We start from the raw sequence: 25317 nt of genomic DNA on the forward strand, positions 1-25317 counted from the left end.
GGTCCAGACTCGATTATTTACAGACTGCCGTCATGCATTAATCAACAAGCGAACAATTAAATGTTGGTGGACACCTGAATAATTTGTTGATATTCAATTGATTGAGTCCTGATTGTGTTTGTTTTCAGTGTATCTATGGCTCATACGTGCACTCGGCGATCCTCCCTACTTTCCATAGACGCTGTTATTGGTTGCTCCAGGTGGGTGTGATGTGTAGTTTCTTACTGTTCAGTAAATAATAGTGACAGGTCCCTTTCCATGTTCACCTGAAATTCACCAAAAGTAGAGTCGATTGTACGATTCCGACAATGTCACGAGCATGTGTATATGAATCACTATCAAATAGTGATGATACCATGTTTCGCAAAAAGGTGAGTGTATTTTGTTCCATAGGTGGCACCCGTCACCAATACATGCAAAGACAAGTCAAGTGTTTACCTGAAAAAACACAGGAAGATATGGTGTAAGTCAAAATAGGTAATTGCATCAGACACCATTTTTGTCACTGATGTGTCACATTTTTAAAACATTTTGAAAGCTTTACGGAGTCCTTGAATGTTGTAACCTTGATCAAACAACTTCTGACCAAGAGTCGTATGACGCTCTTTGAAATCTTGGAAGAAAGGGCATGCTCGATTGTAGCTCAAAGACATAAGGGAAAGTTGACTATTGGAAAGACACTCACATTACATTATGTTTCGCAACCCACACACCTGTATTAGTTTAAATAATGTTGAAATGGACAATTTGCGATATATTGTACCTGTGTACCTGTATGGCCTGACCTGTTTCAGAATCCTGACATCGTTCTTGTCCACTACCTGAATGTCCCCTACCCTGACAACACCAAACTGAGCATTCCTGTTTTATCTTACGACATGGAGAAGAAAGAATGGACCAAGGAGGAACTTGTTGATCAGCTCAGGCCGATGTGTGAGTTGACAGAGGGCTTCAGAATTAGCTTTCTTGTTTAACGCCACACTCATCAATGTTCCAGCTGTATGATGTCAAACTGAAAATAATCGAATCTGGACCAGACAATCCAGTGTTTGACATCATGAGCATCAATCTAAGCATTTGGGATATGGTGACATGAATCAAGCAAGTCAGCGAGTCGGAGCACCTGTTAATCTGGGTTGCTGAAGACCAATTCTAATTGAAATGTTATCTCTTAGTCAAAGACTGATAAACTTCAGGAAGGACTCATTTCCTATCAATGACTGCCGTGGTTACCATGGCAATTGTGGGGCGGTCGGGTAGCCTATTGGTTAAAGCGTTCACTCGTCACACCGAAAAACCCGGGTTCGAATCCTGACATGGGTACAATGTGTGAAGCCCATTTCTGGTGTCCCCCGCCGTGATATTGCTGGAATATTGCTAAAAGCGGCGTAAAACCAAACTCACTCACTCACTCACTATGGCAATTGTAAAGCTGATCATTTGTACAGACTAGTAGAAACAAAGATTAGTTAATTACCCTGGACTATGTTTTGAAGCAGTGAAAGAGTGTATTGTTTATTTGTGTGTTCATTGCAAGACACTGAAAAACAACTTGTTTTCTATAGGGTAAGATCCAAACTGAGGCACCACGCCTAGCGTATATGCCAATAAACATAGTTACAAATTCTGATACATATTCTATGAATGCTACGTCATAATACTAAAAGAATTAGAAGACAAAATACCTGTATCCCAGGAACCATTCCCATCTTTGTGAAACTGGGAGATACTAAGGGAGATAATTTGGGCAGTTAATATGCAACCCACTGGTGACACAATGTCAGACATTGTCTGATGTTGAAAGCTTACATGAGTTCAATTGTTGATGTCAGAAACTGACAGAAAGAATTAAAAGCTTAAGACATTGTTGTATTCCTTGTATAGATGTTGATATTGTAGTAACAACAGTCATACTGTAACCTTAGGTTCCGGGTACTTTACCCTTCTACCTATGGTCACTTCTACTTATCCACTGCTCCTTGGTTCTAGGGATGATGTAGCTCTCTTGAAAATCACAAGTCAAATGGTTTGCTCCAGCCTCTTTTTATTTATGATATAATTAATCATAAACATGTACACATGGTCCTCAGATTAGTTCTTGTTGTTGCCTGATATAAATACAACACATACCTAGGTGATGGTTGAAGAGCCTGATGGTTTTTCTGATGAACGTTAACTCTACGTCTTCTCTGACTCGGGATCCCAAAACCACGGTGAACCTTTCTGTTTAGCTGTCTGCTCCCGACTCCCCGCACTACTCTCGGACAACCCCCTAAATACTCTCCATGATAATAATTTCTCCTCACACCGAAATAGTATTTGACGTCATGTGAAATGAGTCCTAACGCTCACTTCTCTATGTACCCCCAATTCCCATTTCAATCAGTCTTTCCATCAAGTTCTTCTTAACCAAACACTCAACTAATTTCCTAAGTTAATGGTCAAATCATTGGTCAACCGAACATACCCTCAACTCTAAACAACCCTAGATGTAAACCCAATACTCTGCCAGATTGGAAGGCACCGAAAAGATTGTGATTCAAATGAAGCTTGTTATTTAGACATTCAAGTCAGTAGTAGCTTACAGAAATATTTGATCACATCCGGACTTACCAACTTCTGTCCCATCAGATTCATTTCCTTATACTACAAGACCGTATACTACCAATTTCCTCAGATTGATGAAAAGCCATCTCTATCACTCAAGAGAAGCAAAATCAATAATCATATGTCCTGGGGGTTATGCCCTCACCCTGTACGGTCACTTCTCTCATATGCATCCAAATTCTATCCAAAAGCTCAATTTAGTAAACTACATTTTAAGTAAATATTAAAAACCCTTTTTCCAAAATACCCTGGTTACACATGCCCTTCCCGTTGTAGAGCATGTCCCATGCGATTGACCAATGATAATAAAATATAAGATGTAAATACAATGGTACAATATCAGTAAGTAACAACATGTGTATGTATGTATCTGAGGACCAGATAAATCAACACAATAAAATTTTACAAAGAAATGTCTCAGATAGGATCTGTCTTGGGTTGTACCTATCTGAGAATAACATCTGAAGCTTATTAAGATATAATCAAATTATCATTCTTTGTAAAGGTTTCAGGTTTACAAAAAAATATTTTTTTCTTCGGTAGATGCAGATAGTCAGATTCTCAATGCTTAAGCTTCAGGTATATATAAATAGACATATGAGCTTTTTTTTTCTTCAGGCACAACAAATCACAACACCAACTAACAACTTATCATCAATGTCCTAATCATGTATCCTTATTACTCCCTAGATTAACCAGTCCAAGTCGTCAGGGTTAACTCTAAAGTGTAGACCTGAGTCTGATGAAGCGTCACTTTCGCTGTCACTGTCACTATCAACTACCGGTATATTAGGGACCACAACAGGAGGTGGACTTGCTCTTATTGGGAAAAATCCACCTCGAATAAACTGGTCTGAATAAGGCCAGTGATGTACCATCAAATGAGAAAAATTTACAAGGAAAGCGGCTCTCCACCATCTTGTAGAATGAGGCTGCTCATCCCTACAAGTCCGATAGTGGAAAGTTTGACTTTCTGAAGCGTCAGGCAATTCTAACTGATATTCTGAGATGGTTGCATAAAAGTCCTGATGTTCGAGAGGATCGTCCATCTGGAGTTCTGGAATGAGGAATTGGAACTCATTCCCTATCATTCCAAATGCCATGCCATCTGGAAATAAACTTCGGACCACCTCACAAGCATAGCTGGTGGTAGTCCCGGACCTTCTTTGGGCCTCAAAATAGGGTAGTGCCAGAGTATCTGATATATCCCCTCGTATATTAGCATCCATCCTAACCTGACATACTTCACACCGAAGTGCATTATTGCTATCAACAAACAAATGTCCATTGTCCTGTTCTGTCATCCTGCCTAATGTGCCAGCAATACTATCCCTTAACACAAACTTGACCTTTTTGGAAATAATCAACACATGCATGGCACATGTTGCATGGTACATGCGTTTGCACCACGCACAATGCTGTACTTCGTAGCCCTTACTTGCATAAGGGTCCACATCCAGCAAGTCCTCCAGGCAATATCCACACCTTTTCCAGGTATTGTGGAAAGGGAAATGATCATTGTGGGCAAGTGGTGTCCACCGCAACCTAAGCTGAATGTTTAAATTACCTTCATCCCCAAATACACAAAACTTATTTACTTGATCAGTAGTATACCCAGCTCCTCGCAAGTAAGCATAGAAGAAGGGCATCAAATTTTTTCGATAGGGTGAAGCATAACAAATCATAAGAGAATCTCCTACATTAGACGGTGTCAACATGCCGACTAATCCTAACTTAACTATGTCAAAGAAGCCGAAATACATCCCATATATGACCATGGTTATGGGTCGAATTTGAAATTTTCGGTACCGTCTATTTTTCATAGTGGTGGCAATGGGCAACCGGTTGTCGAAAATAGGCTCCTTCAAATCATAAGCGAAGATTGCCAAAATCTCCTTATGAATATAGGGAGATATCAGTTCTGGTACCTCTAAGTAAATAACTCTAGGCATGTCAACTTCACAGTATAAAGTCAACAGTTGTGCAAAGAACAAGGACCATTCTGCCCATGTCCTCACCTGTCTCTGCGTAATGGTGACAGTTTCACCATGATTGGTGGAATTTTTAAAAGCACCAGTAATCCTATTTCTATTCATTTTGAGTCTATAGGTAATTGATGATAACTAAACACAATATAATTACTCACAATACTGAGATATATATATAGCAGGACACAACAATGTCTTACACGGACGTCTAACTATTGGAGGTGTACCCCTGTGGTCAACGACCGGTGACTAGCCAAGCAAGTGCGTGATAAGCGATAAGTGAAATATGCGTAATGTATGCGATATGCTCTATAGAGGTAATTGGAATCACAAACGATATCACAAATTGCACTAAACTTCGGGGTACGAGCTAGCCACACCAAACCCCCGTGAACTATCATGGCACGTTTAAAGCGTATAGTCTGATTGCGGCCAAGCAGTTCTATTTACATTTGCAATCAGACTGATTAGGTTTTTGCATAACTTGCCAGTATGTAGACTACGGTACATTATATACGTTGAGAACATTCATTTTTGGTTAGGTATCACTTTAACTATTTCAAAGCAAATAGCTACGGTATCTATATCATGCTTCATAATCAACACCTCAATTTAAAACTGTATACAACATATTACAAAATTTTTTTTTCCACACAACATCAACTTAATATTACCTTTCTGAACATGTATTTATGTAGGGTATAACCAAATGTTCCCTTTTATGATGGTTACGGTCCATCAACAAGTATTGAAGACATCAAACATGCCACAACATACATATTTCTATCAGTAAAATTTCTCACAAATATTTATGTATATAACATCTGCATCTACCAATACAGTATACATTTTTAAACAATCAAAAACAACCTGCGATGCAATGCAATGCACCTTATTCAATATACCTGTAGCATATAACAGATATATTTTCTCTCATAAATTCAATACATTTTATCATCAATTCATAAGTACACACATTTGTATACCATATATTCATGTATACAACATCTATAATATAATCGACATCTGGTATAATCAACATCTTTGAATACAATATAACATCAACATTTATACAAGAGGACACTAGTATGTCTGAGATCACTTAGATTTCTAAAACTGTGACATTTCAATGCTCTCTGGTCTCTGCGGAACTGACGGATAAATTAATTTTACATCCCTAACAGCAGCTGTTTGAGTAGCGGTGGTGCAAGGTAGAGGAGCAGAAGGTCTACCCGATTCGTTAACAACTATGGGATATTGTACGTTCCCATGTATCAGAGAAACACTTGCTATGTATTCCTCATCCATCATTCTGGTCAGTCTACCTGCCTTAACCCATGGTAGAGATACCTTCCTGGGTAGCTCTATACGTTCATTAGTGATGGTATTTACCAAACTCGGTTTGTTAGAGCCCCATGACAAAATCATGTCAAATTTCACCAATCGTCTCGTAATGGAGATCGATTGTGGAATCATGTTTGTTCCTAAGCTTCTAATATATAATGGACTAACTGGAATCGTGGCCAGGGTAACGTGAGTACATTTAGTTCTGGAAGCCAGTTCTAATTCCAAATAAGTCTTAGAATTTCTCATTCTTTTCATGATAATATACACTGCTATGGCAAAGATAACCAAAACTCCTGCATAGAATAGAATATTAATATCAAACATGGCTTTGATATTTGCCAGGTTATTATCGGTTGAAGCCTTTGTGGGGGATGGAGTTGGTGGAAGCCATCTAAAACGCCTATCTGAGTTTCGGTTCAGAACTGAAGCTGAAGCTTTCTCAAGATGACAGGCCAAAATTAGTACACTTAGCCTTCTTGACAGAATTCCCATGTAGACAGTTAAAAGTATGAGTCCAAAAAAGCATCCATAAAGCATATATGATGTTCCTGATAGCCATTGAGTCCCTCCTACTGGAGTCCAGTTATTCATAAAAATAGGATCGGTTGGATCAGTGTAAATTATTTTATTTTGTTTTGCGAGTTTCACAGCTCTACGAAGACTAATTCTTATCTTTTTATCATCACCCATTATTTTTGAAAAGGTATGGTTAGCCACTTGAAATTCTGGAATATCATAGCTAGCAGGTTCATCAGTTAGGAAATTTTCCACTTCTGCTCTGAGATCCTCTGCCGAAAAATAGTGTCTCAGTAGCCCTACATTCAGAGGATATTTGAAATTAGTTTTTGTGGTTGCTTCATGACATCCTGTCAGTCTAGGTGGTATTGTCATTCCGTCTCCATCCACTCTACAGTTGCACAACAATGGTATAACACACAAACTACAGCCTTTCATCATCTTGGTCTTATCTGCACAAGAGTAGACAATTTTGGAAATTCCAGATAACAACAGGTCGCCAGAATTCAGTTCAAACATGAAATGACCTGCACCATTTGGAACAAGTCCAATTTCACAAACTTCATGAACCAAGTCAATATCATTAAGGAACAAAGCCAAATTGCATGAAGGATTTTGAAATGATCTTTGAGCTGGTAGATTGTGGCATTTTATTAGCATTTGATTTTGAGTGCAAAGTTCATATTGATCACTTGTGAATTCCAAAAACGTCTCGTCAACTGTGGAAATGGCAATATATGGTATGGTCTCACCAACCACTGTGGCATCACCAGAAGTGTGATTTAGGGGAACTGGGAATAACTTAACTTGATAAAGTTGTGTTTCTCTATCTTTGGATGTTACTGGTAACATCATAGTGACATAAACAGTACTGTCATGTCTTACATAATGTACCTTGGTAGCTGTGTAATAGTATGGCAAATCCTTATGAGCCAGATGGAAATTTGGATATTTATCCTTCAATGCTCTCCTTATTTTTGATAGAGCACGCCTTAAATGTCGGAAAGGTATCAGTTCGGGTGATAGTACATTTTCTAACAACTTATATAACCCTGTGCTCAACCGATTAATCTTCCTTTCAACCATAGTAGCAAAATGTAATTCCTTTGCAATAAGTTGTATCCAATGTGCATACATGGCCTGAAACCATCGTATCTTACCATCCTCTACATTTATCAGTTCAGTCAGTTCATTATGATTTGCAATTATACCTTGCTTCAAACCGTCCATTCTATCGTTGGCCTTAGACATGTAAGAACCCATGTAATCTTGTGACATGTTAAAAGCTGCTTCTTCCGCTCTCATTCTATGTGATAAGATATTGATATGTTGTCGTATTATGTTCACGTCGCTGTCACGGGCGGTTCCGAATAAATTATGTGAGAATTCACCAATAAAAGGTAGCAATGCTCTCTTGGAGCGAGTCTGAGAACCAGGAATTGGACCTTGAGGAATAATGTTTTTGATCAAAGTGACCCCTTCAACCAAGTCGTTTAAAGTGTCGTCATGTATGCGATAAGTAAAATTCAATACAGCCCTCATGTTCTCATCACAGGATGAGCGATTTCTTAGAAGACTAGCATTCTTACAAATATCTCGAGGCAGAGTCGGATAGTTAGAGATCTTGGGCAATTCAATAGCAAACGTATGATACCACGTCTGCTCATACGTTAAGAGTCTCCCCATGTGACTGAAGGTAGTACCCCAGTGAAGACGATAGGTATCTGGAACGCATGACGCCAATGGTACCGAGTTCCACATCACCAGTAGTGTCATCATCACCTTAAGTGCGAAGCCGAAGGGTCCTGTAGAACACAAATATCCAAGTAAACTCTTAGATTTCTAGATCTGATCTCAGTCGTTGTTTTTATTCTATCCCTATGAAACCATAGCGTTCCTATTTGTAAAACAAATATCCAACAATCCCAATTGATCGTCATCAATGTACCATACAACACATTAACTTCCCATAAATAATGTCTACCAACATTAAGGAAACCGCAGAACACAGCGCTATGCTCATACAGTCTCAATTCATGTGTCAACAATATGTTGTACTTGTGGGTCAGTTGAATATTGATAGAGCTAAAGGCCTTGTCAAGTAACTACCTTAAATTCTAGCGTCAATTAAGTCCCGTTAATTAGCAGTCGTATTTTCTTTCTAACTCACATGGTTGAATCCTTGTCAACCGTTTTTGCGCAATACTGTATCATTTGTCTGAATCATTCACAACACATCTCTTCTCCTCAACAGGAGGTACACAATAGCCTTCTGACTAGGCAAAACTTTCTGAACATATTACCGGTATGATTGGCCAATCATCTACACACCACGACCGATTTATAGGTCTTCACCCAGGCTACGAGACAAATTGACCCTCTGTCCTTCGTCCCGAGTGAATTCATCATTAGTCTTTCGACTGTCCTCAATATACTCAGCAACTTGAGGTAGAAACATATCTACCTCACCACTTAGAGACTTGTCAGGCATCTCTAGACTTGATCTTTCAAGCTTTGAAACAGCATAGGCATTTCCTCATCTATGTGTTTATATTCAAATAACGTAGGCATGTCTCCTCTACGTCCCTGTCGACATTATTACTACGTGGGCATGTCTCCTCCACGGCGTGATAGCATAGGCATGTGACCTCTACGACTTACTATCATTTCGTATCTGCGTAGGCATGTTACCTCTACGACGTTGTTCATCATCTCATATCTGTGTAGGCATGTTACCTCTACAACTTTTATTTTATTTGACGCATCTCCCAATACAGTGGGACTATAAATTACTTATTGTATAAACTACTGTCCATTACTGTGTGTTAACAACCTAACACTCCATAATACGTGACTGAACACATGTCTGCTACTTCCATCATCTTCAAACCTATTGTCTACTTTTGTGTTTCCGCTTCGCCTTACCTTTCATTGTCCTCCTGATATGGAAGTCCTCCACAACCTCTGATGGGAGAAATTCTCTTAGAACCCATTCTCTTTTTGAGATTCCGGCATATCGGACCTTATACCATTTACCTCGGCGGTCCGACATACATTTCTCTAAGGCTTCGATCTGCCTGTCCTCCATTTCAGGACGAGTCTCCATCTCAGCAGTGGCGTCTTCGTTTGCCGCGCCTGCCGTTTCATGTGCATCAGTATCCCCTTCGTCTGATGTCAACTCATCAGCTGATGAAGGACATGCCTCCTGTTCTGACACAACAACCTCATTGTCAGGTATCATGTCAGGATCTAGTTCCTCATCGTCAGATAAGTCTAACGGTATTGCCAAAGGGCGAGAGTCTGGACTGATATACGGTTTCAGTCTGTTTGCATGAATGGGTGATCTGATCAGTTTGTCATCACCACATCTGCGTAACTGAAATGTGTGAGATGGATATTTCCATACCACATAAAATGGTCCTTGCCACGACTTGTAGAGTTTCCTACTAAACCCTATTGGCACTTTAGAACAGTAAAGCCATACCCTGTCTCCCACACGGTATGGAGGTTCAGCTGACTTCTTGTCAAACTGTTGTTTGTATGCTTCCTGAGCAATCTGTACATTCTCACGTGCAATCTCTCTGGTAATCTCGATATCACCAAGCAACTGCCTTAAGTCAGTACGTGTTTTTACTGAAAGACCTTGCGTGCGAGGCTCTAGTACATTGTCAATTGGTAACCTAGGTTCCCTGCCAAACACCATGAAGTATGGGGAGAAACCCGTCGAACTGACTGCAGGACTCATCCTGTAACCCGCTAGGATACTTGGTAACAGCTTCGGCCAGTTTTCCTGTGCCTTGTCACCATAGATCCTGAGTGATTGACCAATAACACTGTTCATGCGCTCAGCATGACTGTTTGTCTCCGGATGAAAGGGGCTGGTCTTCAGTCTACCTATGTCCAATAACCTGCATATTTCATTCAGCAGTTTGGAGGTAAACTCCATGCCTCTGTCAGTGAGTATACTCCGTGGGCAAGAATATCTGCTTATGATTTGATCATACAATACTCTCGCCACTTCAAAAGACTCCTTGCTTTTCAGTGGAAAGCATTCTGGCCATTTTGAAGCTGCATCAATGCAAAGCATGATGTATTTGAATCCGTCAGGGGATTCCTTCAATGGACCTACAAGGTCAACATGCCACCTCTGAAAAACATCTACCACCGGTAGAGGCTTCAAGGGTGCCGGTTTTGCGTGGATTTGTCTCTTTGCTGACTGACAATCCACACAAGAAGCAACCCAGGCACGTACTCTTTCATACATCCCATACCAGAAATATCTCTGTCTGATAAAGGCATAACATCTTTCCACACCCATGTGAGCTGCTAACAGGTCATCATGATAGGCATGTAGGATGGTGTCATACAATTGTTGAGGTACGGCCAGTTGTTTCACATAACGAAGTTCCTTAGGGCCTTTCCCCCTTGGAGCATAGAGATGATAGAGTATACCATCCTCCATCATAAAATCATCAGCCTCCAACAAGACGCGTCGTGCCTTCTCATCATCATCTGGCAACACATCTGATTCCAGATAATCAATGATGCGTTTGAACTTCTCATCAGCCAACTGTAGGCTGCGCAATTTGTCTACTGTCAGACCAGTTTTCTCCTGGACATGGGTTATCACAGACACCTGAGACACTCCATTGACATATGCATGTGAGTGTTTGTCATCATCAGACAGTGACAATATCCAATCCTCATCCTCTATATCATCATAATCATTAGCAGGTGAGGGTTCATATTCTCGCCGGCTCAAGGCATCTGCATTGCCATGCTTAGCACCTGGACGGTATATCACCTCATAGTCATACTGAGTAAGCATCAATGACCACCTTGCCAGTTTGCCTGTAGGGTCTTTGATGCTCTTCAGGTATCTCAGAGCGGCATGATCCGTAATAACCTGAAACTTATTCGGAGCCAGATAGAGGTGGAAGTGCTTGACACCTGTGACCAATGCCAAACATTCCTTCAATGTGATGTGGTATTGTCTTTGTGTTTTGTTCAGGCTCTTGCCACCATAGGCTACCACTCTTTCTCTACCTTCAGAGTCTTTCTGGCCTAGGACAAATCCTATGGCAAAAGAGCTACTGTCTGTGTACAGTATGAAGGGTTTGTTGAAGTCTGGAAAAACCAGAATAGGAGATGATACAAGTGCCTGTTTCAAGGTCTGAAATGCCTTGTCAGCATCCTCTGACCAAACAAATGGGACGTCCTTACCAAGTAATTTATTCAATGGAGCTACAATGTGGGCATAGTCCTTGACAAACTTTCTGTAGTACCCACACAACCCTAAGTAGCTTCTCAAGTCACCTACATTCTTAGGTCTGGGAAAAGACTTAACAGCCTCTATTTTACCTGGATCAGTCTTTATACCTTCTTTGGTAATGACATGTCCAAGGAATCCCACTTGTTTGACAGCAAATTTGCATTTAGAGGGCTTCAATTTCAAGTTAGCCTCCCTTAGCTTGTCAAACACTGCCTTCAGGTGTACCAAATGTTCGTCGAACGTCTTGCTATACACCAAAATGTCATCCAAGTACACTAACGTGAATTTGAACGACATAGACGAAAACAGGTTCGACATGAGAAATGCAAATGAGCTAGGTGCTGTATTCCTTGTATAGATGTTGATATTGTAGTAACAACAGTCATACTCCTTGAAATGAAGCTGTAACTGTGTCTCTTGTAGTGGCGTGTGGCAGGAGAGTGGATCTTGGTCCTGAGCAAGAACACATGGTGAGAGCATTCATCTTGATGACGAGAGTAATTACTGTCAGGACTTGACTGATTCCCAGAAATACTGATTAACATCACAGGCATGGGTGGTCCAGTAGTCCAAGGCACTAAATATACCGTGCAGAGTTGCGTCCCTTAGGGTTGCCAGGAACCTATGATCATTGGTTTGAATCCTGGATTCACTCTGATTATGTTTCTAGGTTTGTCCACACGTTTATAGCTTTCACTAAAGTGGTGAACATCTAAGACCTGCATCGGGGCGGCCGGGGAGGGGAGTCTAGTGGTTAAAGCATTCGCTCGTCACACCGAAGACCCAGGTTTGATTCCCGACATGTGTACAATGTGTGAAGCCCATCGTTGTGATAGTGCTGGAATATTGCTAAACGCGGCGTAATACCATATTCACTAAGACCTGCATCACTTTGGGTTTTCCTCCCACATTAAGGTGACATGCCGTAATATAACTGAAATACTGTTGAACGAGGTGTTAAACCCAACTGAGTGATTCTCCCTAAGCTCCAGTCTACGACTTTACCACTCACTGTGTACTTCCTCTGTGGTGTAGTGGATGGAGCACCTGCAAAGAGAGGAGAAGGTTCTGGCCACGTTTTACCAAAAGTGTTACCAGAGTGTTACCCTGCCTGGCACTCGGTATCAAAGGAATGAAACAAGGACTGGTAGGCTCAGAGTCAGTATGCTGTATCTGAGTGTACTTGAGATGGTACTTGTTGTTTCCTTGCCTAGCACTCGGTATTACAGAAATGAAACAAGGACTGGTGGGCTCAGAGTCAGTATGCTGTATCTGAGTGTACTTGAGATGGTACTTGTTGTTACCCTGCCTGGCAGTCGGCATTAAGGGGATGAAACAAGAACTAGTCAGATATTCAGTTTGCCAGTAACAAACTGACGTCTTATCACTATTGTTGTGTTGACGTTGTGTTAATTGACTCAGGGTATCACTAAGGGTTGATATTCCTAGAAAAGGTTTTGTTGCACGGTTACAATATTGTTCCTTTTCTTGCAGGTTGAAGAAACAATTGAAGACTTTGTTCAACAGTTGATTAACCTTCGGCAGGACAAATCAGGCAAAGCCAAACCCCACAAATGCACTCCTTCCTGTGACAAAAACTTTCCTCATTCCAAATGCACCAAGGACTCATCACCTCCTAACACAGCCAGCCTGGCACACAATCGCCTAGTGTCCATGTTGCAGCGCCACACCCAACGCAGCGCCACCCAGTCGGTAGCCCCACCCACTCCCGAGCTTCACACCAGCCAGGTGGTGATCACGCCCACTACGGCCCCCTCGTCCAACTCCACTCAAGACTTGAACCACACAGCTGCAGCTCCTGCTCCTCTCATTCTAAACCTAGCAAGTCTCCACGGCAGTAACGGTCTGATCTTTGTCAGCGGACATAACACATCACCCATCTCCATCATCAACAACTCTCTCACCACGCCCATTCACACCATCACCGCGGCAACCCTGGACACGCAGGGCCGTTTCCCTCAGCCTCAGATACTCCAAACCATTCCCCAAGTGCTTGCTGGTGTCAAGCAGGATGATAAATTGTCACAACATATTCACAATCTCCATGCGCTTGACTCGAACAGAAAGTCTCCCGTTCCGATGAATATTGCAAGTGATGCTTTGTTGGAGCTGGCAGGCACCCAGCAGGATTCGAAGGATCTTTTTCTCGATCAAATGTCAGCTACAATCTCAGATACTCAGCGAAATCTCCACAATACATTAGACTCGCTCATTCGCGGGGACTGCTCGCACACTGTGGGAACACTAGTGAAAGATAATTCGGGGACTGATAATTGTGATACTCTTGATGGCAGCTTTTCCTCATTTCCCAGTACTGATCTCAATCTTGATTATCTTCTCGACTTGCCCGAACTTTATGACTGTCCTGATTTGCCCGACACAAATGCAAGTCTCGGGACGTCAAGTGGCGGAATGCCGACTTCTGTCCCGCTCATCAATTGTGCTAACTGCCTCAGCAACCAACAAGCTCAACAATCACAGCAGCAACGGGCAGAGTCGCATCAATCTTCAACATCGACGTCTGCTACGTCAGACACGCAGACAGCAGACAACACTCACTCACAGACTGACACAGACAGCAGCTTCTCTCAGGGCGTCATCACAGACTTCTCCCCTGACTGGTGCTACACAGATGTGAGAGGCATAGAGTTTCACATTTCCACCCAAACCAAGCTGACTCTCTGTGATAATATTGAAATACTGTTCCAAGCGGTGTAAAAACCAAACTCACTCGCTGACAGATATGATAAATCCACTTCTGAGTAATCTTATCGGGATGTGTTCTAGTTTATGATTTGAGAGCAAGTACATTGAGGTAGCTGTGAGGTGTACAGTAAACGACGGTTATAACAAACTCAAAGGGGCCACTGATTTTAGTTCCTTATAACCGTGTTCGTTATAAACATATAAAATGTTGTTAAATTATTTATCATCAATAATCCATAATCAGCATGATTAGGGTTGACATGCCTGTGATAGTGTTGGCAGTGACTGATGAGATGTTATTGAGTGTTGTTGTATGTTGGAAGGGTGGCACAAAGATCCTGGTGACAGGCCCATGGTTCTCCACGTCCACGTCCTACTCTGTTGTGTTCAACAGTAAGACGGTGCCTGCTACACTTGTACAGGCAGGGGTTCTCCGGTGCTTCACTCCAGGTCAGTATCTCACACTTCTAAAGGGGGATTGTGGGCCCAGACTTGATTGTTTACAGGCAGCAGTCGTACAGCTGGAATATTGCTGAGTGTGGTGTTAAACCACACACACACACACACACACACACACACACACACACACACACACACACACACACACACACACACACACACACACACACACACACACATGTCTTGCAGCACATGACGCCGGCCTGGTGACGCTGCAGGTGGACAGACTCAGTGAATTGGTTGATTGAATGTTAATATACCCTGATTGCGTGGAACGTTGATGTCATATGATACTGATGTCTTGCAGCACATGACGCCGGCCTGGTGACGCTGCAGGTGGACAGACATTGAATTGGTTGTTTGCGTGTTAATATACCCTGATTGCGTGGAACGTTGATGTCATATGATGATGATGTCTTGCAGCACATGACGCCGGCCTGGTAACGCTGCAGGTGGCCAATGATGGGTTTGTCATCTCCAACAGTGAGGTGTTCGAGTACAAGGCTCGGGAGAAGCACAGCACGCAGTCAGCTCACAACGAATGGTTCTCAATGGATTGTGAGTAGTTGTACCTCGGTATATTTTGCAGTGTTGGAAATTAAGCTTGACAGTCAAGGGGACTTTTGATTTTCCTCATATTAGAAGTCAAAAGATTCAAGTACCAGAGGCCCCCCTTTTGTTTTGAACACTGATTTTGGAACACGGGTGGTTCATTTGTCGAAGGTGTCACAGTTCACTTTGCAATGTGGCAATAAAGGGCTGCTTTAAAGCGTTTGCTCAGTAATCAGAAGCCCAAGGTCTGTTCCCCAGCTTGGTACAATGTGTCCAACCCATTGCTGATATCGCCCTTATATTGCTGGAATAGTGCCAGTTGTGGTGTAAACTCCAACTAACTCACTCAGTTTGCAGAGTTGTGTCCCCTCAGCTGATTCAAGGTTCCAGTCCTAGATTCAGCCAAATTATTCTGCCTGTGCTCATGGTGTTCCCCTAATGCCTTGTGTCTGTGACCTGCCTCACTTTGGGCTTTGAGTGAGTGAGTGAGTTGGGTTTGACACCGCTTCCAGCAATATTCCGTCGGGGGACACCAGAAATTGGCTTCATGTGGGGAATCAAACCTGGGTGTGACAAGCAACACTTTAACCACTAGGCTACCCCAGCGCCCCCTGGCATCTTTGAAGTAACTGAATACCAGTTACTAGAAAGTGGCATTAAACCCAACCCACTCGCTGTTTGTGTGCCATTATGATACTGCTGCAACATCGCGTATTGCCTCACAATCTCGGTACATGTGTAGAAGTGTGTAAATGTTTGCTATGTTCTTGTTTCAGCGACGGAGATGAAACTGCTGCTGGTGGAGAGGTTGGAACAACTGGAGAAGAGGCTCATGCCAGCTGACAAGAACACAACTTTCCTTGACAAGCAGGTGAGCTTTCCTTGACAAACAGGTGAGCTTTCCTTGACAAACAGGTGAGCTTTCTTTGACAAGCCAGTGAGTTTTCCTTGACAAACAGGTGAGCTTTTCTTGAGAAACAGGTGAGCTTTTCTTGACAAGCAGGTGAGCTTTCCTTGACAAACAGGTGAGCTTTCCTTGACAAACAGGTGAGCTTTCCTTGAGAAACAGGTGAGCTTTCTTTGAGAAACAGGTGAGCTTTTCTTGACAAGCAGGTGAGCTTTCCTTGACAAACAGGTGAGCTTTCCTTGAGAAACAGGTGAGCTTTTCTTGACAAGCAGGTGAGCTTTCCTTGACAAACCCTGTCTATGACACTGCCAACTGTAAATCATCAGTGTGCCAGGTATTTGGCCTTCCACTCTTTGAAAGAGATGGCTTAAGCATGATAGATGAGAGTGCATGCAAGTATCATGGTATGTATCGGATAATGAGCAAAGTATCATGGTATGTATCAGATCGTGAGCAAAAAATCATGGTATGTATTGGATCGTGAGCAAAGTATCATGGTATGTATGGGATCGAGAGCAAAGTATCGTGGTATGTATTGGATCGCGAGCAAAGTATCGTGGTATGTATCAGATCGTGAGCAAAGTATCATGGTATGTATTGGATCGTGAGCAAAGTATCGTGGTATGTATCGGGTCGTGAGCAAAGTATCATGGTATGTATCAGATCGTGAGCAAAGTATCGTGGTATGTATTGGATCGTGAGCAAAGTATCATGGTATGTATTGGATCGTGAGCAAAGTATCGTGGTATGTATCGGATCGTGAGCAAAGTATCATGGTATGTATCAGATCGTAAGCAAGGTATTGTGGTATATATCGGATCGTGAGCAAAGTATCATGGTATGTATCGAATCGTGAGCAAGGTATTGTGGTATATATTGGATCGTGAGCAGAGTATCATGGTATGTATCGGATCGTGAGCAAGGTATTGTGGTATATATCGGATCGTGAGCAAAGTATCATGGTATGTCTCGGATCGTGAGCAAGGTATTGTGGTATATATCGGATCGTGAGCAAAGTATCATGGTATGTATCGGATCGTGAGCAAGGTATTGTGGTATATATCGGATCGTGAGCAAAGTATCGTGGTATGTATCGGATCGTGAGCAAGGTATTGTGGTATATATCGGATCGTGAGCAAAGTATCGTTGTATGTATCGGATCATGAGCAAGGTATTGTGGTATATATCGGATCGTGAGCAAAGTATCGTTGTATGTATCGGATCGTGAGCAAGGTGTTGTGGCATATATCGGATCGTGAGCAAATAAAAGTATCGTGGTATGTATCGGATCGAGAGCAAAGTATCGTGGTATATATCGGATCGTGAGCAAGGTATTGTGGTATATATCGGATCGTGAGCAAAGTATCGTGGTATGTATCGGATCGTGAGCAAAGTATCGTGGTATGTATCGGATCGAGAGCAAAGTATTGTTGTATGTATCGGATCGTGAGCAAGGTATCATGGTATATATTCGATCGTGAGCAAGGTATCATGGTATATATCGGATCGAGAGCAAAGTATCATGGTATGCATTTGATCACACAGTTGTGTATCATCCCAGCCCTACAACAGTGTACCCTGAACTTAATCGAGTTTGCTGGGACTGACAATTGTCTCGAGCCTTGGCTCCCTTTAAGATGGGAACAAGTTCAATCCTTTCTTCACACAGCTATTTAACAGTATCAGAATAAATGTAGATACAAGTTTGAAACGAGAATCTGTCCCGGAGTGAGACGAGTGTTGTGACTTTGTTTGTTGTGCACTATTCCAGCATGCCCTGAATGTTGACCATGAGAACACCGAGTGTCGTCTTGTGCAGTATGTGGAGCACCTGGCTGGTCGACCCTGGCAGAAACTGGAGACTTACCCCAAGGCTGGCCATGGTGGACTGACTTTACTTCATCTTGCGGCGGCCCTTGGCTACGCCAAACTCATCAGCTCACTTGTTAGGTGGAGGTGGGTAGCACCAGTACAGGAATCAGTGTTGGAAATTAATGGAAGCCCTGGTTTCCTTGAGGTTTGCTTCCATAGTGTTTGAATCCTGGCTCTTCTCCTTAAAGCTTTAACTTGGCAGTAGTTATGACTGGGACCCCTTTTCTTCCATGCTTAATTTCCAACAGGGAGATTGAATAGTTGAATGAAAATAACAAACATGTATTTAGAATTGGTTCTTTGAAAGTCCCCAGAACATAATTCCGCAAATAATGGGTGCCTCGTACCCTTCCTTGTTGTAAGAGACGACTTAAATGAGGGTCTGGTAGTTACAGCGTGTGAGCTGACTGATTGTGTTCTATCATAACCCGATGCTGTGGGTTGTTGGTTGTGCTGCTGGCCTCTGGTAAGCTGGGCCAATACACGAATATTCCCAGGCTGCCATGATATAGTGAGAACATTACTGTTTTATGTGTCCTTGGTTCTGTGATGTTTGATGCTGCTGTGAACAATGTCCAGCTATGTCGTTGTTGCCTGCGACTGATGAAGTCTGGGCCAGACAAACTGGTGGTTGATATTAGGAGCAACACCCAACGTCTTTGGTGAATAACGACATGCAATCAACCAGGTCACTGAGCCTGAACACCCAAAGAAAGTTGGGGAGCCTCTTAGGAGCCTCTGCTGCTGTTGCTGCTGCTGCTGCCACTGCCGCTGATGATGATGATGATGTGTTTGGGACCTATTCTTACCCAGGGCCCCACAAGGATTGATTGATTGATTGATTGATTGATTGATTGATTGATTGCAGAGTGATAATACTGTTTTCTCTTTCTTTGACAGATCTGACATCTCTAATTTAGTTTTAGAATATGAAGTTGATGCTCACAGTGTGGACAACCATGCCTGTACACCATTGGTGAGAAGCTAATTACTGCAGCATTATCTTGATCATAGGCAGGAATTGATCTAGACCTGCTCACAATGAACAAAGAAGCTGATTACTGCAGCATTATCTTGATCATTGATCTAGACCTGCTCACAGGTCGATATTTGGCACCAAGTTGGCGGCAACTGTAAACATTCCCGAATGAGAATACAAACTTTCCCAGTTCATGTTGATTTAGTTATAGGTCGTGGTTAGAGTGTTCGCTCGTCAACCCGAAGGCCCTGATTCGATTCCTCACATGGGTACAATGTTAGAAGCCCATTTCTGGTGTCCCCCGCCGTGATATTGCTGAAATATTGCTAAAAGCGGCTTAAAGCCATACTCACTCACTGTTCTAAAGATACAAGTGCACCTACGATTACTTACGATTGTGAAAGGCTACCAGATGTGGGAGTTGTTTGGCAAGACAATCTCACATAGCTTAGTTTGTTCCTGATGTCAGTGTTGAATGCTTTGGGCCTCAGCTTGTCTACTAAAGTTTGATGGTACTTTGCAAGTTGTAATCAGGGTATTGATACATGGCTGACCATATAGATATACTCACTGATAGTTTGTTGAAATGAATGACGGGAGGGTGGAATGTTTCAGTTGTCTTCTGTAATCAGTGTAGGAATCCTACAGTCTTTAAACTTTAACATGATGGCTTTGCCACCAACAATCTTAGCTCTGCAACTGTCGTAAGCCTGTATGGGAGGTACGATCACCTGAGTGCTAAGATCGCTTTGTGGAACGGGACCTAAACCACTTTACTTTCTTGCTTACCTTCACACTGGTCTGTTTCAGATGTGGGCATGTGCAAGAGGAAATATTGATGCTTCACTGACGCTGTATCATATCAACACGGGGCCACTCAGCATCTGTAACAAGGATGGACGTCTCCCGCTCACCGTTGCCCGAAGCAAGGGACATCACAACCTTGCCAATCAAATCGAGCAGTTGGAGCAAGCTCGTCTGCAAGCCCCGCCCCCTTTCCCCCCATGCACATCCACAGCATCATTTGCTGGCGCAACTTCTTCTTTCACAACCTCGGACTCTATCACTGCGTGTGAACTGTCACCAACTCCTTGCCATATATTCCCCAGTTCTCACAAAAACATTTGTGATGAGAAACAGGAAAACCTTCACATCGACATACCTCCTCCCCCTCCCTACCCAGGGGATTCCAAGCTCGTCCGGCGACTCAGTGAACAAGTCATTGGCACCTGTCATCGCCAACTTAGCAAACGCTATTCGGTGGATATATTGCCGAGTGGGGCAACAAACGACCAGACCTCGCCCCAACATGACGCTTTTCAGAAGCCAATTCGGGAGGCCAATTCTGAGCCACATCTGTCATTGGTTGGTGATCATCCAATCAGTGCAGTGACGGACTCTGCCTTGCTACCAGTTGCTCAACGTGATCTGGCATCGCCAGATATTCTCATGCAGACCGAGTCTTTGCTCAACACCATAGCGACGGAGTCTGGGAAGGAGACGGATGGTCTCCTCATGCAGATGGACACAGGTCAGTTGAATAGGAGTATGACAGTGTTGCAATGTTGCAGATATTGATCAGCTTGAAAATTAACCAGGGATCATGATTTTGCCAGTTTTTGTTTTTCTGTTTGTTGTTTAATGCCTCACTCAGCAATATACCAGCCGTATGGCGGTGGTCTGTAAGTAATCATTGGACCAGACACACCAGTGATTGACATAATGAACTTCAATCAATGCAGTTGGGATATGAGGACGTGCATCAACCAAGTCAGCAAGTCTGATTCTGTCGGTCGCTTCTGTCCACAAACATTGGTTGCTGAAGACCATTTCTAACCCGGATCTTATGGGGGTAACAGGATTTAAAAGCTTGATAATGATCGAATTTGTGTGTCATTTCAACAATACCTTAAACAAGGCCTCAAAAAGGTCTTGGAAGTTTGTATTGGTGATTTTCAATGATACATGTCATGGTTATAGTATAAATATATCTACTATTATTTCAGCAAGAGCTGATGAAACATGTTGTACATGGAAGAGACCCATCAGCCTGTTTCTCTGCATGTCCTTCATTGATTCCTCATGTTGTCAATCACTGGATTGTCTGGTCCAGACTCGATTATTTACAGACTCTCGTCATAACGCTGGAATATTGCTGAGTGCAGCGTTAAACAACAAACCAACCAACCAACCTCATTGATTCTTAACATTTCTTGTGGATGAATGTTTCATTTGCCATGTTTGAATTTGCAATTTGATCTGCTCTTTAGTCGTGTAATCAGTGTTGAGTGTCTGTAGGAGTAATGTCTATAATGCAAGCTCCGTACCTCTGTAGATGAGGTATCATCGGTGCGGAGTGACAGCCCTTTCATTGATGTAGAAAAGATCTCATCTGACGAGGAGGCGGAACACAAGGCAGCCGTTGCTGCTGCTGCTGCTGCCGCCGCCGCTGCTGTAGCATCTGGTGAAGGTTAGACACCATAACACACACATAAACACCATGCTTTAATGAGTTGCTTTTGAATCTAAAAATGTTACGCATTAAAGGAAGACTGTATTGTTTAAGCTTAACTCTGTTGTGGGTTTGAATCCCGGTTTGCCCTATTATGTTTCTGGGTTTGTCAGCACCTTAACAATGCTCCTGGGTTTCACCGACGTGGTCAACATCTATGACCTTTGTCACCTGGGGCTCCCTCCCACATCAAGCTGACACTCCCTGATATGACTGAAATGCTGTCAAAGCAGTGTTAAACTCACTCAGTATTAGCTGAACTAGTTTGAGATGTGATAATTAGAAGATAAACATCAATTGTTTTCATATTTGTAGGTGGTGTTGAGTATAGGCTAAAGCCTTTGTTTCCAAATGTAAAAACTTCTGGCTAAAAACACACAAATACATATACCTGGAGTATTGCTGAGTGTGGCGTTATACAAATTCTGTACCAAATTGTTCCAGGTGGGGATCATGAAGGCAAGAACCAAATGGTAACCCTCGCCAACCAGATCATCGCAGCCATGCCGGAGCGTATCAAGCTGTCTCCTGCCAAGGAGGAAGAGTGTGGAGTGAGCAGTCGAGCTCGGAGTGAGTCCTACAGCTCGGCCCCGTCTCAAGGCTCACCTCCCACCTCATCCTTCGGGGATGATTCTGGAATCTCAACACCCATGACAGATAGTCTGGCCTTTGATGAGTACAGGTATACACTTTTGTAGGCCAGATACATCATGATACATGGACTGGATATGACTTGAATGATGACAAAGCAACCTAAAACTCCCATCACTGTATTCCCGACTTTTGTATTGCAGGTACACAGACCTGGGCACCCCTGCCTCGTCCCTGAGCCCGGACTCTACCTGTCTGCCCAGCCCCTACAGCCCCTACAGTTCCTACAGTTTCACTCTGGACTCCCCGCCCCCCACCACTGCTGACTTCACCGAGTACTTCAACGCGCCAGCCACGTACATGGAGAAGGACTTTTCCCAACTCACACTCTCAGGTAGGGTCCACACTTCCCTATACATGGTTGCCAACCCCTGTGGAGATTCCAGGACAGAGAAGGTCCACAGCCTCCCATGTTTGTCGTTCTGACCCGTGAAGATCCAGGGTAGAATAGGTCTTCAGCAACCCATGCTTGCTGTGAAAGGCGACTATGCTTGTCGTAAGAGGCGACTAACGTGATCAGGTGGTCAGACTCGCTGACTTGGTTGATGCATGTCATCGATCCCAATTGCGTGGATCGATGTTCATGTCAATCACTGGATTGTCTGGTCCAGACATGATTATTTACAGACCGCAGTCTTCTGGCTGGAATATTGCTGAGTGCAGTGTTAAACAACATGAAACTGAAACTGTTTGTCTTTCTGTAGAGATTCCAGGATAGAGTAGTTCCATATTATGATTGGGTGGTTACGATGTACCCTGAATATATAATGATCCTATTATCAACCACTGACTTAGTCATTCAGACTTGGTTGTCAAGAGATCGCACTGATAAGGCTGGAATTATTTAACAATAATCTTCTTCTACCACTTCATAAGTATCCTTCTCTCTATTCAGATCAGGAACAGAGAAAGCTGTACGAGGCTGCCAAGGTGATCCAGAATGCGTATCGGCTGTATCGGGATAAACAACAACTGCAGCAGCAGCGACAGAAGGAGATAGAAGCCGCCATCTTGATCCAGAGCTACTATCGGCGATACAAACAGGTACTGGCGGACTCCTGGCACAAAGTATTGCTCTGCCGTGAACCTTCGGTGAATTTGTCAGTTCTAGTTATCACTCCTGTATCAGAGTATATTGTTAGAAAATTATCTGACACTCTCTCATGTTGGTAAGGACTGATGACATGGTCTAGTGGATCGAGCATCTGCCCGGAGACTGCCTATGTGGTCTAGTGGATCGAGCATCTGCCCGGAGACTGCCTATGTGGTCTAGTGGATAGAGCATCTGCCCGGACACTGCCTACGTGGTCTATAGGATAGAGCATCTGCCCGGAGACTGCCTGAGTGGTCTAGTGGATAGAGCATCTGCCCGGAGACTGCCTACGTGGTCTATAGGATAGAGCATCTGCCCGGAGACCGCCTACGTGGTTTGATTTTTTCTGCCATGTTACTTTCAGTGATACAACTAAAATAGTGCACAAAGCAGCGTTAAACCCAACTCACTCACTCACTCTGTATATTTCAGTATGCATACTTCAAGAAGATGACCCAGGCAGCAGTGTTGATCCAGAATCAGTTCCGGAGTTACTACGCACAGAAACGTCTCAAGAAGAACCGAGACCCTGCGGCTGGCCTGCAGCGACAAGGACCGGAGAGACTGAAGAAGGGCCGCAACCAGTCCGTGATCATCCAGCAGAGATACAGGTGTGTCTTCACCTCCAGTATGGTGGCCCAGTGGTCTAAGGTCCTGTGAAAAGTTGTGTCCCTTGGCATGCCAGGATCTTATTATTATTATTATTATTATTATTATTATTACTACTACTACCATGCTGCTGTGCCTTGTTTCAGGTCTCACTATCAGAGGAAGACGGAGAAGGAGGGTCGACAGTTGTCGGCTGATGCAGCAGATAGGTAGGTTGTTTACGTCAGCCCATGCCGGGCATGGGAATGGAGTGCACCCTTTACTGACATAACATACCCTTGGAACCTAATGTATTCCCCGTAATGAGCTCCGTGGTGCTTAGAAAATGGACAAAGGTGATGGGTGCTTAGTAAGACAACACAAAAGGTTACTGAGATCGAGCAGTAGTTCAAATGTTGATGAAACTAAATCTTTGTCAATAATAATCCCATTGTAATTATAAAGCCCTTCTGAGCTGCTGTTGTCTGTTGGGTATCATGTCATATACACCAGAAAATAGGCACTGTCACTTTTGGTCTTCTTGGGGTGCTTGTAAAGCTTACTAACAGATAGGTGTAGAAGTTGGTCGGGGGCTTACTATGGTGAATACGGTAGTTGGAACCTTACTTTAGTAGGAAGTACCCCAGGCTAACAAAATAAACACAATTGGTTCTCATGGCAACTGAATGTCGACTTGATCAGAGCCAAACATAAATAAGTTGAACTGATTGAAGTTCTACAGGACACAACTGCTTGCCGTAATGTGCTACATTGATTTGCACTGTTGTACATTGTAATATGATCTTGTGTAGGGACATCTTTAAATGTGAAATCTGGTGTCAAAAGGTTTATAACCAATTGAAATCTGAACCTAAAGTCCTGTTTGAATTTAACCATGTTCTACAATGTATCTGTTTTCTTCACTTCATGCTAACAGAGATATATGGCAGCTTGTGCATGCAATTAGGGTAGGTAACTGGTGTGCCAAGCTGTCATTCATTGATGCCTGCTATTGATGGGTGTGCATTTCACCGTCGTCACAGTTTGATGTGGTTTTGTGAACTGTATTGTGCTCTGTAATTTCCTGCCTTTATTTTCGGTGCATACTGTGTCATAAATATTGTCTTAGACATGGTAGTCTGTTGCACAGCTAAAACCTTTCCTGAGCATTTCAACATAATGTACCCAAGAATGTTTGCTAGGACCAGTATGTTGTAAGTTTTCTCTGTTTGATGTGTGAAATATAA

The 25317-nt window shown here is 42.9% G+C and overlaps 1 protein-coding gene across 1 annotated transcript in view; it reads left to right on the plus strand.

Moving 5' to 3' along the window:
• The window catches only part of LOC125384198 (calmodulin-binding transcription activator 2-like), a 48401-nt gene that overhangs the window by 11629 nt on the left and 11455 nt on the right, over positions 1-25317 (plus strand). Inside the window, exons 5-20 of the mRNA XM_048402712.1 lie at positions 129-200; positions 795-933; positions 12154-12200; positions 13225-14385; positions 14781-14907; positions 15340-15474; positions 16245-16339; positions 18147-18331; positions 19148-19223; positions 20037-20757; positions 21562-21696; positions 22183-22420; positions 22533-22723; positions 23285-23433; positions 23915-24093; positions 24238-24300. Of these exons, the coding sequence (XP_048258669.1) occupies positions 129-200; positions 795-933; positions 12154-12200; positions 13225-14385; positions 14781-14907; positions 15340-15474; positions 16245-16339; positions 18147-18331; positions 19148-19223; positions 20037-20757; positions 21562-21696; positions 22183-22420; positions 22533-22723; positions 23285-23433; positions 23915-24093; positions 24238-24300 (3713 nt within the window). The remainder of the gene's footprint in view (positions 1-128; positions 201-794; positions 934-12153; positions 12201-13224; positions 14386-14780; positions 14908-15339; positions 15475-16244; positions 16340-18146; positions 18332-19147; positions 19224-20036; positions 20758-21561; positions 21697-22182; positions 22421-22532; positions 22724-23284; positions 23434-23914; positions 24094-24237; positions 24301-25317) is intronic.

The sequence above is a fragment of the Haliotis rufescens genome, unplaced genomic scaffold, assembly GCF_023055435.1.
Source record: "Haliotis rufescens isolate VD_foot unplaced genomic scaffold, xgHalRufe1.0.p SCAF_29, whole genome shotgun sequence".
Lineage (NCBI taxonomy): Eukaryota > Metazoa > Mollusca > Gastropoda > Lepetellida > Haliotidae > Haliotis > Haliotis rufescens.